Raw genomic sequence first — 14,150 nt, forward strand, 5'->3', positions numbered from 1 at the left:
AGGTGCAGTAATGAACACCACATGAGAGATATGACAGGTCCCCCATGGTTAGAATGATTTTATGTTAAGCAAGGTAAGATTCAGCCTGGCTTTATCAACCTCTAGACAGAAATCCAGGCAAGAGAAAGCAGGCTAAAGGTTTTCCTACAGGATGTCAAATATCTTGGTGATTACAGTCTTGTAAATTCTGATCTTGAAAGTACGTTGTTCATCAGAGAGGACCAGGTAAGTTAAGGTACCTCTGGAGAATCTGAGAGAAAGCTCTTTGCAACTTAGTTCTGCTATCAGTTCTGGCACAAATCTGATAGATTGAGTGCCTTAGCAGAGAAATACCAGGAAAAATGCTCCCCATTGTCTTAAGTAGTGAATGAACTCTGCAAATAATTCTGAAGTGGCTCAGTCAAGTTTCCCAAAGTCAGAACAAAGAAAGTAACAAACTAGTGCAATGTGTTCTATATGTATCAAGTATGGAAATACTGTTTACACTTAAAAATTGGTGTGATTTAGAGAGAAATATTCTATAGTACAGACCTCTGGATATTTTGCACAAACAGTACTAAAAAGCATGCATGATTCTTATTTCTTACATCATCTCTGTTGATCTGATTCCATTGTTCTATGAAATATGTTTGTATGTGTTTTTAATCTATGATATGTAAATGTCTCTGTGAATTCTACCTGTGACTGCGTGGGTTTCCACTGGGTGTGCCAATTTCCATCCACATCCCAAGGAAATACAAATGATCAATTCCTGGTAGTAAAATCTGTAGATATTTGAAGGGAATGTGGAGAGAATAGCTCACAGGTAAAACTAGTGAAGGAATAGAATTAGTCTGTCAGTCAGCATGAACTCAATGAACTGAATGAACTTCTAAGTCACAAGAAAATATGAAAATGTATACATACAGTTCTATAACAGTCACCTCCTTGCTACTCAAAACCAAAAAAAGACAGTTATTACTTAATGCTGATTTGATTGGCAAATATTCAAAAATATGTCATACAGAACCTCAGAAATAATACACTAATAGTTAGATTCATAATCAGAAGCTTAAAAGTACATCATAAATACTAACTACAAAGTGTATTATAACTTTTTTGATGTAAGACCATAAGACATAGGAGCAGAAATAGGCCATTCAGTCCATCGTGTCCACTCTGCCATTTCATCATGGCTGATCCCGGGTCTCATTCAACCCATTCACCTGCCCTCCCACCATATCCCTTGATGCCCCAACTAATCAAGGAACAATCAACTTCCACTTTGAATATACTCATGAATTGGCCTCCATTGCAGTCTGTGGCAGAGATTTCCACAGATTCACCTATTTTTAACTAAAAAAGTTACTCCTTTCTTCTGTTCTAAAAGGTCATCCCTCAATTTTTAGGCTGTGCCCACTAGTTCTGGATACCCCCACCAGAGGGAACATCCTCTCCACATCCACTTTATCTAGTTCTTTCAATATTCGGTAGGTTTCAATGAAATCTCCACACATTCATTTAAATTCCAGTGAGTACAGGCCGAAAGCTGCTAAATGCTCCTCATCTGTTAACCCTTTCATTTCCGGAATCAACATCGTGATCCTCCTCTGGACTCTTTCCAATGACAACACACCCTTTCTCAGATATGGGGCCCAAAACTTGACAATACTCCAATTGCAACCTGATCAGTGTCTTATAAAGCCTCAGCATTATCTCCTTGTTTTCATATTCTGTTCCCCTTGAAATGAATGCCAACATTGCATTTGCCTTCTTTACCACAGAGTCAACGTGTGAATTAACCTTCTGGGAGTCTTGCACAAGGATTCCTAAGTCCCTTTGCATCTCTGATGTTTGAATTTTCTCCCCATTTAGATAATAGTCTGCACTATTGTTCCTTTTACCAAAATGCATTAGCATACATTTCCCGACACTGTATTCCATCTGCCACTTTTTTGCCTGTTCTTCCAATTTGTCGAAGTCCTGCTGCAATCACATTACATCCACAGCACTACCTACCTGCTGCACCTATATTTGTATCATCAGCAAACTTTGCCACAAAGCCATCAATTTCACTATCTAAGTCAGTGACAAATAATGTGAAAATTAGTGGTCCCAATACTACCCCTGAGAAACACCACTAGTCACTGGCAGCCAACCAGAAAAGGCTCCCTTTATTTCCACTCACTGCTTCCTGCCTGTCAGCCTTCCTGACCACTGTGGTTAGGCTGGTCGATAATTTCCTCTCTTTTGTCTTCCTCCTTTCTTAAAGAGTGGAGTGACATTTGTAATTTTCCAGCCATGACCAATGCATCCATTATATCTTCAGCACTCTGGAATGTAGTCCATCTGGTCCAGTTGACTTGTCCACATTAAGACCTTTCAGTTTGTCTAGGAGACAAACTGAATGATTTGGGGGAGTAAATTTAGGATGGAGATAAGGAAGAAATGCTTTTCCCAAAGAGTGGTGAATCTGTGGAATTCTCTGCCCAATGAAGCAGTGGAGGCTACCTCAGTAAATATATTTAAGACAAGGTTGTATAAATTTTTGCATAGTAGGAGAATTAAGGGTTATGGTCAGATCAGCCATGATCTATTGAATGGCAGAGCAGGCTTGATGGGCCTGCGTCTGTTACTTATGTTCTTATGTCTAGCACATTTTCCTTTCTAATAGGAATGACACTCATTCATGCTCCCTGACACGGACCTCTGGCATACAATTTTTTTTTTCTACAGTAAAGACTGAAGCAAAGTACTTGTTAAGTTCATCTGCTATTTCTTTGCTAAAGTTGTATCTTTATTTCTTTGATATAACTTCAGTGTGAACTGTATCTCACATAGGCTATCGGCTTTGTGATTACAAGCATAAGAATTTGAAAACTAGCAAATAGCATGTATGTTCACATAATGTAATACACCAGAAATTTAGCACATAATTTTCAAACATGTTACTGCTTTGATAGAGGTATATAAAATTGTGAGGTGTATAAATAGGGTAAATGAAAGCAGGCTTTTCCCATTGAGGCTGGGTGAGACGAGGTAATAGGTTAAAGCTGAAAGTAAACAGTGGGAAGATTAGGTAAACTTTGAGAATCTGGAAGTAAGTTCTTTGCAACACACTAAGTCACCATATATAATTCCATATGTGTTAATAAACTAACCATCTTAAAGAAGTTAAATTCAGTCAAATTTGACCCTAAAGTCAAATTAAAATCAATTTGGCTTAAGTAAGTGCTTTGCAGTATGGAAAGTGCACATAGAAACAAATGCAAGTTAAAATATTTAAAACTTTTTCTTCTCTTTTCTAGGTCTGATGATGTTGTTTTGCTGTCCACTGCAACTGACCTGCATGTACTACCTGATTTGGTGTTTCTCCTATACTCTTTTCCCTTGTACTCTGTGGAACTGTGAATATTAATTCTGCGCTGCCCTCTTTATATGGACAGGCTTGGTGCTATCGTTTAGCAACCAGATTCAAGATCGGTTCTTTTAAATGAAATCACATAAAGACAATATTGTACTTGAAATGTGAGGGATTGACCTATTTTAACCTAGCTGACAGACTGAGTTTCCATGTCTCTTTAATTTTTCTGAACAATATGGAAGTATTTATATTTTGCATCCCACTTATAATTTATTTCATTTACAGTAAAACATAATCTCAGATTTTTTTCATAGGTCCCCAAAAAACAAGCAGAATGTAACATCGCAAACATGAGAAAATCTGCAGCTGCTGGAAATTCAAGCAACACACACAAGATACTGGCGGAACGCAGCATGCCAGACAACATCCATAGGAAGAAGCACAGTCAACGTTTCGGACCGAGACCCCATCAGGACTAACTGAAAGAAGAGATAGTAAGAGATTTGAAAGTGGGATTTGAAGTCACTTTCAAATCTCGTACTATCTCTTCTTTCAGATAGTCCTGACTAAGGGTCTTGGCCCAAAATGTTGACTGTGCTTCTTCCTATGGATGCTGTCTGGCCTGCTGCATTCCACCAGTATTTCGTGTGTGTTGCCAGAATGTAACATCCCAGTTTCAATTATGAACTTGAAAAAAATCTTAGTATTTAAATTTAAATCACACATTATATATTTTAATGCACCCAAGAAGTCATTAATCACATATTCAGAAATGTATTTTCATCACTTAAAAATTTTAATTTAAGTAAAGTGAACAAGTCATTCAGTTTTACTTGCCATGAGAACTAGTAGTTCAAATAAGCCCAAGTTATTAATTAAGTGGATCATCATCTTTTAAATCTTTCTCTGGGCAGGTCAGATATGGACTAAGTTTTATCTAATAAGTATTAAAATGTATTTGCCAATGGACTAAAACCTTTGAGGTGTTTAATAGTCTTTCTTTCTCTCATTTTTAACTCCACACTATGCTGTATGATCTTTGTTCCTTGGCTAACTTTTTAAATTTCTCTGCCACACTCCTTAAGTGAATCAAAGAATGAAGGATCCCAGAGTACTGATATGTTACAAGAGTTCTCTATTCCTTTATACTCATAACACAAGCCACATGATACAATTCCCTTCATTCCCATCAGAAATTCCATTTCAAGTCACCTTTTTGGGCTTCCAGAAGATTGGTAAACTCTGGGAGAAAAAAGAATGAATGGTGTTGGAAAGCATATACTGAAATTCTAATACACAACTAACTTAAATCATTTTTGCTTATTGCACCTAGAAACTCTACCACTATAATTGGGAGTATCTCAGCCAACTATGATTACCACATTATTACCCAACAACTCACTCAGTGTACAAATCGAGGAAAGGAATGACCACAACTGTTTTTGAGCATGTCATAAACATCCTAGTGGAGATGAATCAAGAGGTCAGAAAACTTCTATATCAATGACTTAATGTTTTAGACATTCACAACCACCAACACAAATGCTAGCATTTTGCAGGGAATAGTTTAATTATGGTACTTATCTGCATGAAGTACTGATATAAGTAATCTTTAGCCAGGGCAAAGTCATACAGGAGCTCCACTGCAGCATAAGCAGATGATAGTTAACACAAGATCTGATACACAGCCTGTCCAACCTTTCTTCATAAGGTAACCCACTTTCTCCACATAGTAGTTGAGTAATGCTCTGTGCTTGAAATGCATTTAAATCCTTCCCAAAATATATAAACTAATGTTATATACAGTATTCCATGTACTTTAGCAAGACATTTGACAAGGTCCCACATTGGAGGCCAGTTAAGAAGCTTCAGTCACTTGGCATTCAGATTGAGGTAGTAAATTGGATTGGACATTGGCTTTGTGGGAAAAGCCAAAGATTTGTAGTAGCTAATTGCCCCTCTGACTGGAGGCCTGTCACTAGTGGTGTGTCACAGGGATCAGTGCTGGATCCGTCGTTGTTCGTTATCTATATCAATTACCTGGATGATAATATTGTAAACTGATCAGAAAAATTGTGAATGACACCAAGATTGGAGGCATAATGGACAAGTGAAGATGGCTATCAAAACTGCAGCAGGATCTGGGCCAGCTGGAAAAATATGCTGAAATGACAGATTTTCATTTTCAATTTAATGCAGACAAATGTGAGGTGTTGTACTTTGGGAGGACAAACTAGTGAAAGACTTACACAATGAATGGCAAGGTACTGAGGAGTGCAGTGGAACATAGGGAATACGAATTTATAGATCCATAATTCCTTGAAAGTTCTGTCACAGGTAGATAAGAGTCACAAAGAGAGCTTTTGGCACATTGGCCTCAATAAATTGAAGTATTGAATACAGCAGTTAGGTTGTTACGTTGAAGTTATACAAGATGTGGGTGAGACCTAATTTGGAGTATTCTGTGCAGTCTGGTTACCTATTTAGAAGAAAGATATCAATAAGATTGAAAGAGTACAGAGAAAATGTACAAGGATGATGCTGGGACTTGAGGACCTGAGTTATAGAGAAGGGTTGAATATATTAGGGTGTTATTCCCTTGAGCACAGGAGAATGAGGGGAAATTTGATAGCGGTATACAAAATTATGTGGGGTATAGATAGGGTAAATGAAAGCAGGCTTTTCCCACTGAGGCTAGGTGAGACTACCTTTTTAAAAATTTCCGAAGAAATTCTGTTTATATTTATAAGACCATAAGATATAGGAGCAGAATTAGTCCATTTGGCCCATTGAGTCTGCTGTACCATTTCATCATGGCTGATCCAATTTTGCTCTCATTCAAGAATCTATCAACCTCTGCCTTAAACATACATAAATACTTGCTCTCCATATCTGCCTGAGGCAAAGAATTCCACATATTCACCTCTCTCTGGCTAAAGAAATTCCTCCTCATCACCATTCTGAAAGGATGGACTTCTATTCTGAGGCTGTGTCCTCTGGTCTTAGACTCTCCAATCAAAGGAAACATCCTCTCCATTTTCACCATTTGATAGGTTTCTATGAGGTTACTCCTCATTCTTCTAAATTCCAATGAATACAGGCCCAGAGCCATCTGTCCAGTTTCAGCACATCCTTTCTAAGATAAGGTGTCCAAAACTACTTCTACAGTGCTTTATAAAGTCTCAACATCCTTCATTCAAGTCCTCCTGAAATGAATGCTAACATTGCATTTGCCTTCCTCACCACAGACTCAACCTACAAATTAACTCTTAGGGAATCCTGCACAATGACTCCCAAGTCACTTTGTGCCTCTCCATTTTATCTCCATTTAGAAAATAGTCAACCCTTAAATTTTGTTCCAGCAAAGTGCATGACCATACACCTCCCAACGCTGTATTCCATCTGCCATTTTCTTGCTTATTCTCCTAACTTATCTAAGTCCTTCTGTTGTCTCCCTACTTCCTCAAATCCACCTGCCCCTTCATGTATTTTTATATCATCTGCAAATTTTGCAGCAAAGCCATCAATTCCATCATCCAAATCATTGACATGTATCATAAAAAGAATTGGTTCCAATACACATGCACACCACTAGTCACCAGCAGGTAACCAGAAAAGGCTCCCTTTATTCCTACTCTTTGACTGCTGCCAGTATCCCACTGCTTCATCCATGATAAAATTTTACCTGTAATATCATGGACATGTAGTTTGTTTGGCAGCCTCAAGTATGGCACCTTGTCAAAGACTTGAAAATCCAAGTACACAACATCAACTGCTTCTCCTTTGTTTATCCTGCTTGTTATTTCTTCAAAGAATTCCAACAGATTTGTCAGACAATATTTTCCCTTGAGGAAACCATGCTGTCTACATATGCCTCTAAGTACCCTGAGGCCTCATCCTTCATAATTCACTCCAACATCACCAGACTAGCTGGCCTATAGTTTCCTTTCTTCTGCCTCTCTTCCTTCTTGAAGAGTGGAGTAACATTTGCAATTTTTCAGTCTTCTGGAACCATTCCAGAATCTAGTGATAATTGAAAAATCCTTACTAATGCCTCCACAATCTCTTCAGCCACCTCTTTCAGAACCCTGGGGTGTACACTATCTGATTCAGGTAACTTACCTACCTTAGACCTCTCAGTCTCCCAAGTATCTGCCACAGTGAAGACTGATGCAAAATACTTACTCAGGAGGATTTGCCTGCTGGCTGCTGATGGAGTAACAGTTCTCTGCTGGTGCTCCTAACTTACTTACTTTTGTCTCCAACCTTTTGAAATACTACTGTTAGACGGGTTATTATATTACTAAGACTACCAAAGCAACTTTGGAAGCTATTCGAAAGCTTACTGAGGAGTTTCAGCAGTTCAGAAAAGAAGCGTTGGCTGATTTGCAACAAATCAGTGCTGAAATTAAACAAATAGGTACGAAATTAGACGATATTCAAGCAATTCTAACCAAGCATGATAAGAAGATAAAGGAACATGAAGAGGTTATTACTATACTGGACGAGAGAATGGATGATTTGCAAAAGCTGTATAAAATACAATCCAAGTCCAATGAAATACTGAGACAGAAGATAATTGATTTGGAAAACAGGAGTAGGAGAAACAACTTACGAATCTTGGGACTTAAAGAACAAAAGGAATGAGATAATCCTAAAGAATTCTTTGCAAACCTTTTGATGGAATTATTCCCTGATATTATGAAGTCTCTGCCTTTGATTGATTGTGCTCACAGATCGCCTATCTACAGATCGACTTCAAAATCAAAACCAAGATCCGTCATTATATGTTTCCATGAATTTTAAATAAAGGACCGTCTGATTCGTGATGCACGTGGAAAAGGTATGATTGACTAGCAAGGTCAGATGATTCATATTGTTGAAGATTTTTCATCAGAAGTTATGGCAGAACGTGTTAAGTTTAAAGAAGTTATGGCAGAGCTATAGAGCCAAAATTTTAAACCTTCTCTTCATTTTCCGGCTTGACTGAGAATCACAATGGAAGATGGATCATTTAAATGGTTTTGTACGAAGGAGCAGGTGCAAGAATTTTTAGGCTCAAAAAGTGACTATTGAATAGATTAAAAATCTTGCAAAAACAGATATACTATATATTTAAAAAATGACTAATATTTTTCAGTATGAATAATTGCTCTTTCTGTTTGATAAACCTGTCTAAGCTTGTTTTTTACTGTATATTATTTGGTCTTGGTTGGAACAGTAAATAACTTTGAATTCTTTGGAGGGGATATTTTCAGTGGGGGTAGATAGCGGTTGTTCTTTGACCGATTTTCTGTCTTTGGGTGGAGGGAGAGGGATGGGAAGTTCTTTTTTCCTGAAGCTGATTTGGGAATCTAGTCAATTCTGTTGCTTAGTTAATATATCTCAAGGTATATTATTTGGGTTTAATATACATTTCTCTGATTGCTACTTTAACCTTTCTTATAAATAGTTTTAAAAAGGATCAAAGTCTTAAGTTACTTAGTTTTAACGTGAAAGGGCTAAATCACCCCGTGAAAAGAAATAAGATTTTTGCCTATATTAAAAAACTTAAGCTACCAATTGTTTTTCTTCAAGAAACCCATGTACATAAGTGTGACAATTCACGCTTTTTTAATCAATGGAGAGAATATAATTTCCATACCTCGTTTCAGGCCAAAGCCAGAGAGGTTTTGATTCTTACAGATAATAAAGTTCCCTTTGTTCAACATAAAGTAATTTCTGATACTAATGGGCGTTTTGTTATAGTATCAGGGAAACTAAGTAACAAGCTAATGGTATTTGCCAATGTGTATGCTCCGAATATAGATGATCCAGGTTTCCCTGAGCGTTTTTTTTTTCATTTTTTCCAGATCTAAGTGTGTACTCATTGGTGATGGGTGGAGACTTTAATTGTTGCTCAGATCCAGCTTTAGATTGTTCATCTTCTAAGCTAATGATACCAAATAAATCAGCTGGTTTATTAAATCTTTTTTAATGAAATGTGGTATCGTTGATGCTTGGCGTTTTTTTCATCCAGTAGACAAGGAATATTCATTTTTCCCTTATGTCCATCATACATATTCCAGGATTGATTATTTTTTTTTATTGATAGCCAAATGATTCCATCAGTTCAATCCTGTGAATATAAAGAGGTTGCTGTCTCAGATCACGCTCCTGTGCTCCTATCTTTAAATCTCCCTGGTCTTCTTCAAACAAATAGGTTTTGGCGATTTAATTTAACTTTGTTATCTGATAAAGATTTTTTAAAGTCTATGGAGAGACAAATTACTTTTTTTGGAAGAGGATACATTAGAGGAGACTTATAGTCGTATCAGATGGGATGCCTTTAAGGCATATATTAGAGGACAAATTATTTCTTATACTGCAAGTATTAAGAAAAAAGTTAATAAAGAGAGAAGTGATTTAGCTAATCAGCTGAAACAATTAGACCAAGAGTGTGCCTTGGCTCCAGAACCTGTCTTATATAAAAGACGTGTTGAAACTAAAACTAAATATGACATCCTTTTAACCTATCCAATTGAAACCCAACTCCTAAAAGATAAAAGTCAATTTTATATTCATGGAGATAAAACAGGTAAACTATTGGCTGATCAAATTAAAATCTTTATAGCTAAACAGCAGATTAAAGAAGTATGCAAAGCTAATGGTGATAGGACAACTGATTATTTAGAAATAAATGATACTTTTAGAGAATTTTATTCTAAACTCTATAGTTCTGAATCTTCTAAGGATAACACTGTAATGAACAATTTTTTAGACCAACTAAACATTCCTACAATTTCTGCCAACAACAAAGTTGTTGGAACAACCTATTTCTTTTGAGAAAATTGTTGAGGCTGTGCGCTCATTACATTTGAGGAAAGCTCCAGGTCCAGATGGATTTTCTGGAGAGTTTTACAAGATCTTTTCCTCACTGCTTATACCTCATTTATGTTCAGTTTTTTCAGATTCATTCAAGTCGGGCAGACCCGCTCAATCTTTTTATGAGGCTTCCTTTTTGCTTATCCTTAAAAAGAATAAGGATCCAACTGAATGCTCTTCTTATTGACCAATTTCTTTACTTAATGTTGATACTAAGATCCTATCTGAAGTTTTGACCCATAGGATTGAAAATATTTTACCATCTGTCATTTCTGATAACCAAACTGGATTTATCAAAAATCAATATTCTCACTTTAATATTCATCGGTTATTAAATGTTAGTTTTTCTCCTTCTAACATGATATCGGAATGTGTGGTATCCCTAGATGCTGAGAAAGCTTTCGACAGAGTTGAATGGAATTATTTATTTAAAACTTCAGAAAAATTCAATTTTGGACCCGTTTTCATTCAATGGATTAAATTCCTTTATTTAGCTCCTTCCGCTAGGGTTATCACTAATTCTCATAATTCCAAACCGTTTAAGCTTCAACGTGGCACTAGACAAGGCTGTCCGTTGAGCCCTTTGCTTTTTGATCTGGCCTTAGAATCTTTAGCCATTGCCTTTCGACAATCTAATGATATTAGTACTTTAAGGAGAGACACTATTCACAAAGTCTCGCTGTACGCTGATGATCTGCTGCTATTTATTGCTAATGTTGAGACTTTGTTACCCCATGCACTTTCTTTACTCTCCTGTTTTAGCCAGTTCTCAGGTTATAAATTAAACCTACATAAAAGTGAACTTTTTTCTTTGGATAATTTGATACCAACAAATTAACCATATATAACCATATAACAATTACAGCACGGAAACAGGCCATCTCGGCCCTTCTCCTCCTTGCCGAACTCTTACTCTCGTCTAGTCCCACCGACCTGCACTCAGCCCATAACCCTCCATTCCTTTCCTGTCCATATATCTATCCAATTTAACCTTAAATGACAACTTCAAACCTGCCTCAGCCACTTCTACTGGAAGCTCGTTCCACACAGTTACCACTCTCTGAGTAAATAAGTTCCCCCTCATGTTACCCCTAAACTTTTGCCCTTTAACTTTCAACTCATGTCCTCTCGTTTGAATCTCTCCCATTCTCAATGGAAAAAGCCTATCCACGTCAACTCTGTCAATCCCCCTCATAATTTTAAACACCTCTATCAAGTCCCCCCTCAACCTTCTACACTCCAAAGAATAAAGACCTAACTTGTACAACCTTTCTCTGTAACTTAGGAGATGAAACCCAGGCAACATTTTAGTAAACCTCCTCTGTACTCTCTCAATTTTATTAACATCTTTCCTATAATTCGGTGACCAGAACTGTACACAATACTCCAAATCTGGCCTTACCAATGCCTTATACAATTTCAACATTACATCCCAACTCCTATACTCAATACTCTGATTAATAAAGGCCAGCATACCAAAAGCTTTCTTCACCACCCTATCCACATGAGATTCCACCTTCAGGGAACTATGCACCATTATTCCTAGATCCCTCTGTTCTACAACATTCTTCAATGCCTTACCATTTACCATTTATGTCCTATTTTAATTAGTCCTACAAAATGTAGCACCTCACATTTATCAGCATTAAACTCCATCTGCCATCTTTCAGCCCACTCTACTAACTGACCTAAATCTCTCTGCAAGCTTTGAAAACCTACTTCAATATCCACAACGCCACCTATCTTAGTATCATCTGCATACTTACTAATCCAATTTACCACCCCATCATCCAGATCATTAATATATATGACAAACAACATTGGACCCAATACAGATCCCTGAGGCACACCACTATATACGCTCCTCCAATCTGACACACAGTTATCCACCACTACTCTCTGGCATCTCCTAGCTAGCCACTGCTGAATCCATTTTACTACTTCGGTATTAATGCCTAACGATTGAACCTTCCTAACTAACCTTCCGTGTGGAATCTTGTCAAAGGCCTTACTGAAGTCCATATAGACAACATCCACCGCTTTACCCTTGTCAACTTTCCCTTTAACCTTCTAATTCTTTAACCATCAAATTCTAACCTTCCCTTTAAAATTGTAAGAAACCAATTTACCTACTTAGGTGTAACAATTACTAAAAACTATAAACATCTGTTTAGAGAAGGTTTTCTTATCCTCACATAAAAAAGATACTAACAAATTGTTCGCCTCTTTCGTTATCACTGATTGGCCGAATTAACTCTATTAAAGTGAATATATTACCTAAATTTATATATTCTTTTTCAGGTTGCCTGTTTTTATTCCTAAATCTTTCTTTGATTCTCTTGACTCTATTATATCTTCTTATATATGGAAGAATAAGTGTTCTAGATTAAATAAAATTCATCTTCAGAAAGATAAAAAGAATGGAGGATTAGGCTTACCAAACTTTAGATTTTATTATTGGGCAGTTAATATAAGAAATCTTACATTTTGGTTATATTACATTAATCGTGAGGATTGCCCAATGTGGGTTTTTTAGAAGCTAACTCTGTCAATAAATTTTCTATTATTTCTCTTCTTGGATCCTCATTTCCTTTGTCTCTGAGTAAGTTAACTGATGATCTGGTAGTTAAACACACTGTGCGAATTTGGATACAATTCCGAAAATACTTTGGCTTTTTGAGATTTTCTCTTTCGAGTCCCATTTTTTCTAATTTTTTTTTTAAGCCCTCTATTATTGATGTGGCTTTAAAGAATGGGATAGATTAGGTATTAAATGCTTTCAGGACTTGTTTGTAGAGGAAAGTCTCTTTTCGTTTGAACAACTGTCAACTAAATATAGTTTACCCAAAACTCTTTTTTTCGATACCTACAAATAAGAGATTTTTTACAGTCTCAAATAAGTACATTTCCTAAAAGTCCTGATAAGAATCTATTAGATGTAATTTTTAATTTGAAACCTTTTTATAATGGATCTATATCTAATATTTATAATATGCTGTTGGGAATGAGAAGTGTTCCTTTAGATAAAATTAAAAATCTTTGGGAACAAGATTTACAGACTTCAATCTCTGAGGAAACTTGGAATCAAATTTTTAAATTGGTTAACACTTCATCGTTATGTGCCCACCGCTCTCTCCTACAATTTAAAGTGGTCCGTAGGGCCCACATGACCAAGGATGAGTTATCTCGTTTTTATTTAGATATATCTCCGTATTGTGATAAATGTAATAATGGAGAAGCTTCACTCATTCATATGTTTTGAACATGCCCGAGTCTTGGAAAATATTGGAAAGAAGTATTTCAAACTTTCTCGATACTTTTCAAAGTAAACTTTAAGCCTAATCCTTTGACGGCTTTATTTGGTATTATTGGAGGAAAGGATATTATTTTGGAGTCATCTGACTTGCACATTTTGGCTTTTATGTCTCTTACGGCCAGAAAGACGCTCTTGGTTAAATGGAAAGATGCGGCCCCTCCTATTCATGCTCAATGGTTATGTGATGTGATGTCATGTTTAAATTTAGAGATTCGATGTTCAATCTCTGAATCTAACCAAAACTTTCAAAGATTGTGGGGACCTTTTTTGAATGATTTTCAAAACCTTTGATTTGCTGTTAAAGCACAGATGATGACTAGTATTTTTTTTTTCCTTTTTTACTTTACGAATCAGCTTTGGTCTTGGTAGTGGGTTAGATTTTTTTATATAATAAAATCACTATATTTCAATAGTACAAATTAATTAATCTGTATGAATATAGGGTAAGGAGTCTTTATATGCGATTTAGTATAATGTATTGATATATTCTGTATTCTATGTAAAATTAATAATAAAAATATTGGAAAAAGCAAATACTTACTCAGTTTGTCTGCCATTTCCTTGTCCCCCCATTACTACCTCTCCAGCATAATTTTCCACTCTTGCCTCTGTTTTACATTTACATAT

General features: G+C 36.4%; 1 protein-coding gene across 4 annotated transcripts in view; it reads left to right on the top strand.

The window, feature by feature from the left end:
- The window catches only part of tmem269 (transmembrane protein 269), a 109,183-nt gene extending 105,436 nt beyond the window's left edge, over positions 1-3,747 (top strand). For all 4 annotated transcript variants that reach the window (XM_063033040.1, XM_063033043.1, XM_063033042.1 and 1 more), the window contains one exon: positions 3,288-3,747. In XM_063033040.1, coding sequence (XP_062889110.1) covers positions 3,288-3,397 — 110 coding nt within the window. In that variant the 3' untranslated portion in view covers positions 3,398-3,747. The remainder of the gene's footprint in view (positions 1-3,287) is intronic.
- Positions 3,748-14,150: the final 10,403 nt, after the last annotated feature.

This window comes from Mobula hypostoma, chromosome 25, assembly GCF_963921235.1.
Source record: "Mobula hypostoma chromosome 25, sMobHyp1.1, whole genome shotgun sequence".
Taxonomy (NCBI): Eukaryota; Metazoa; Chordata; class Chondrichthyes; order Myliobatiformes; family Myliobatidae; genus Mobula; species Mobula hypostoma.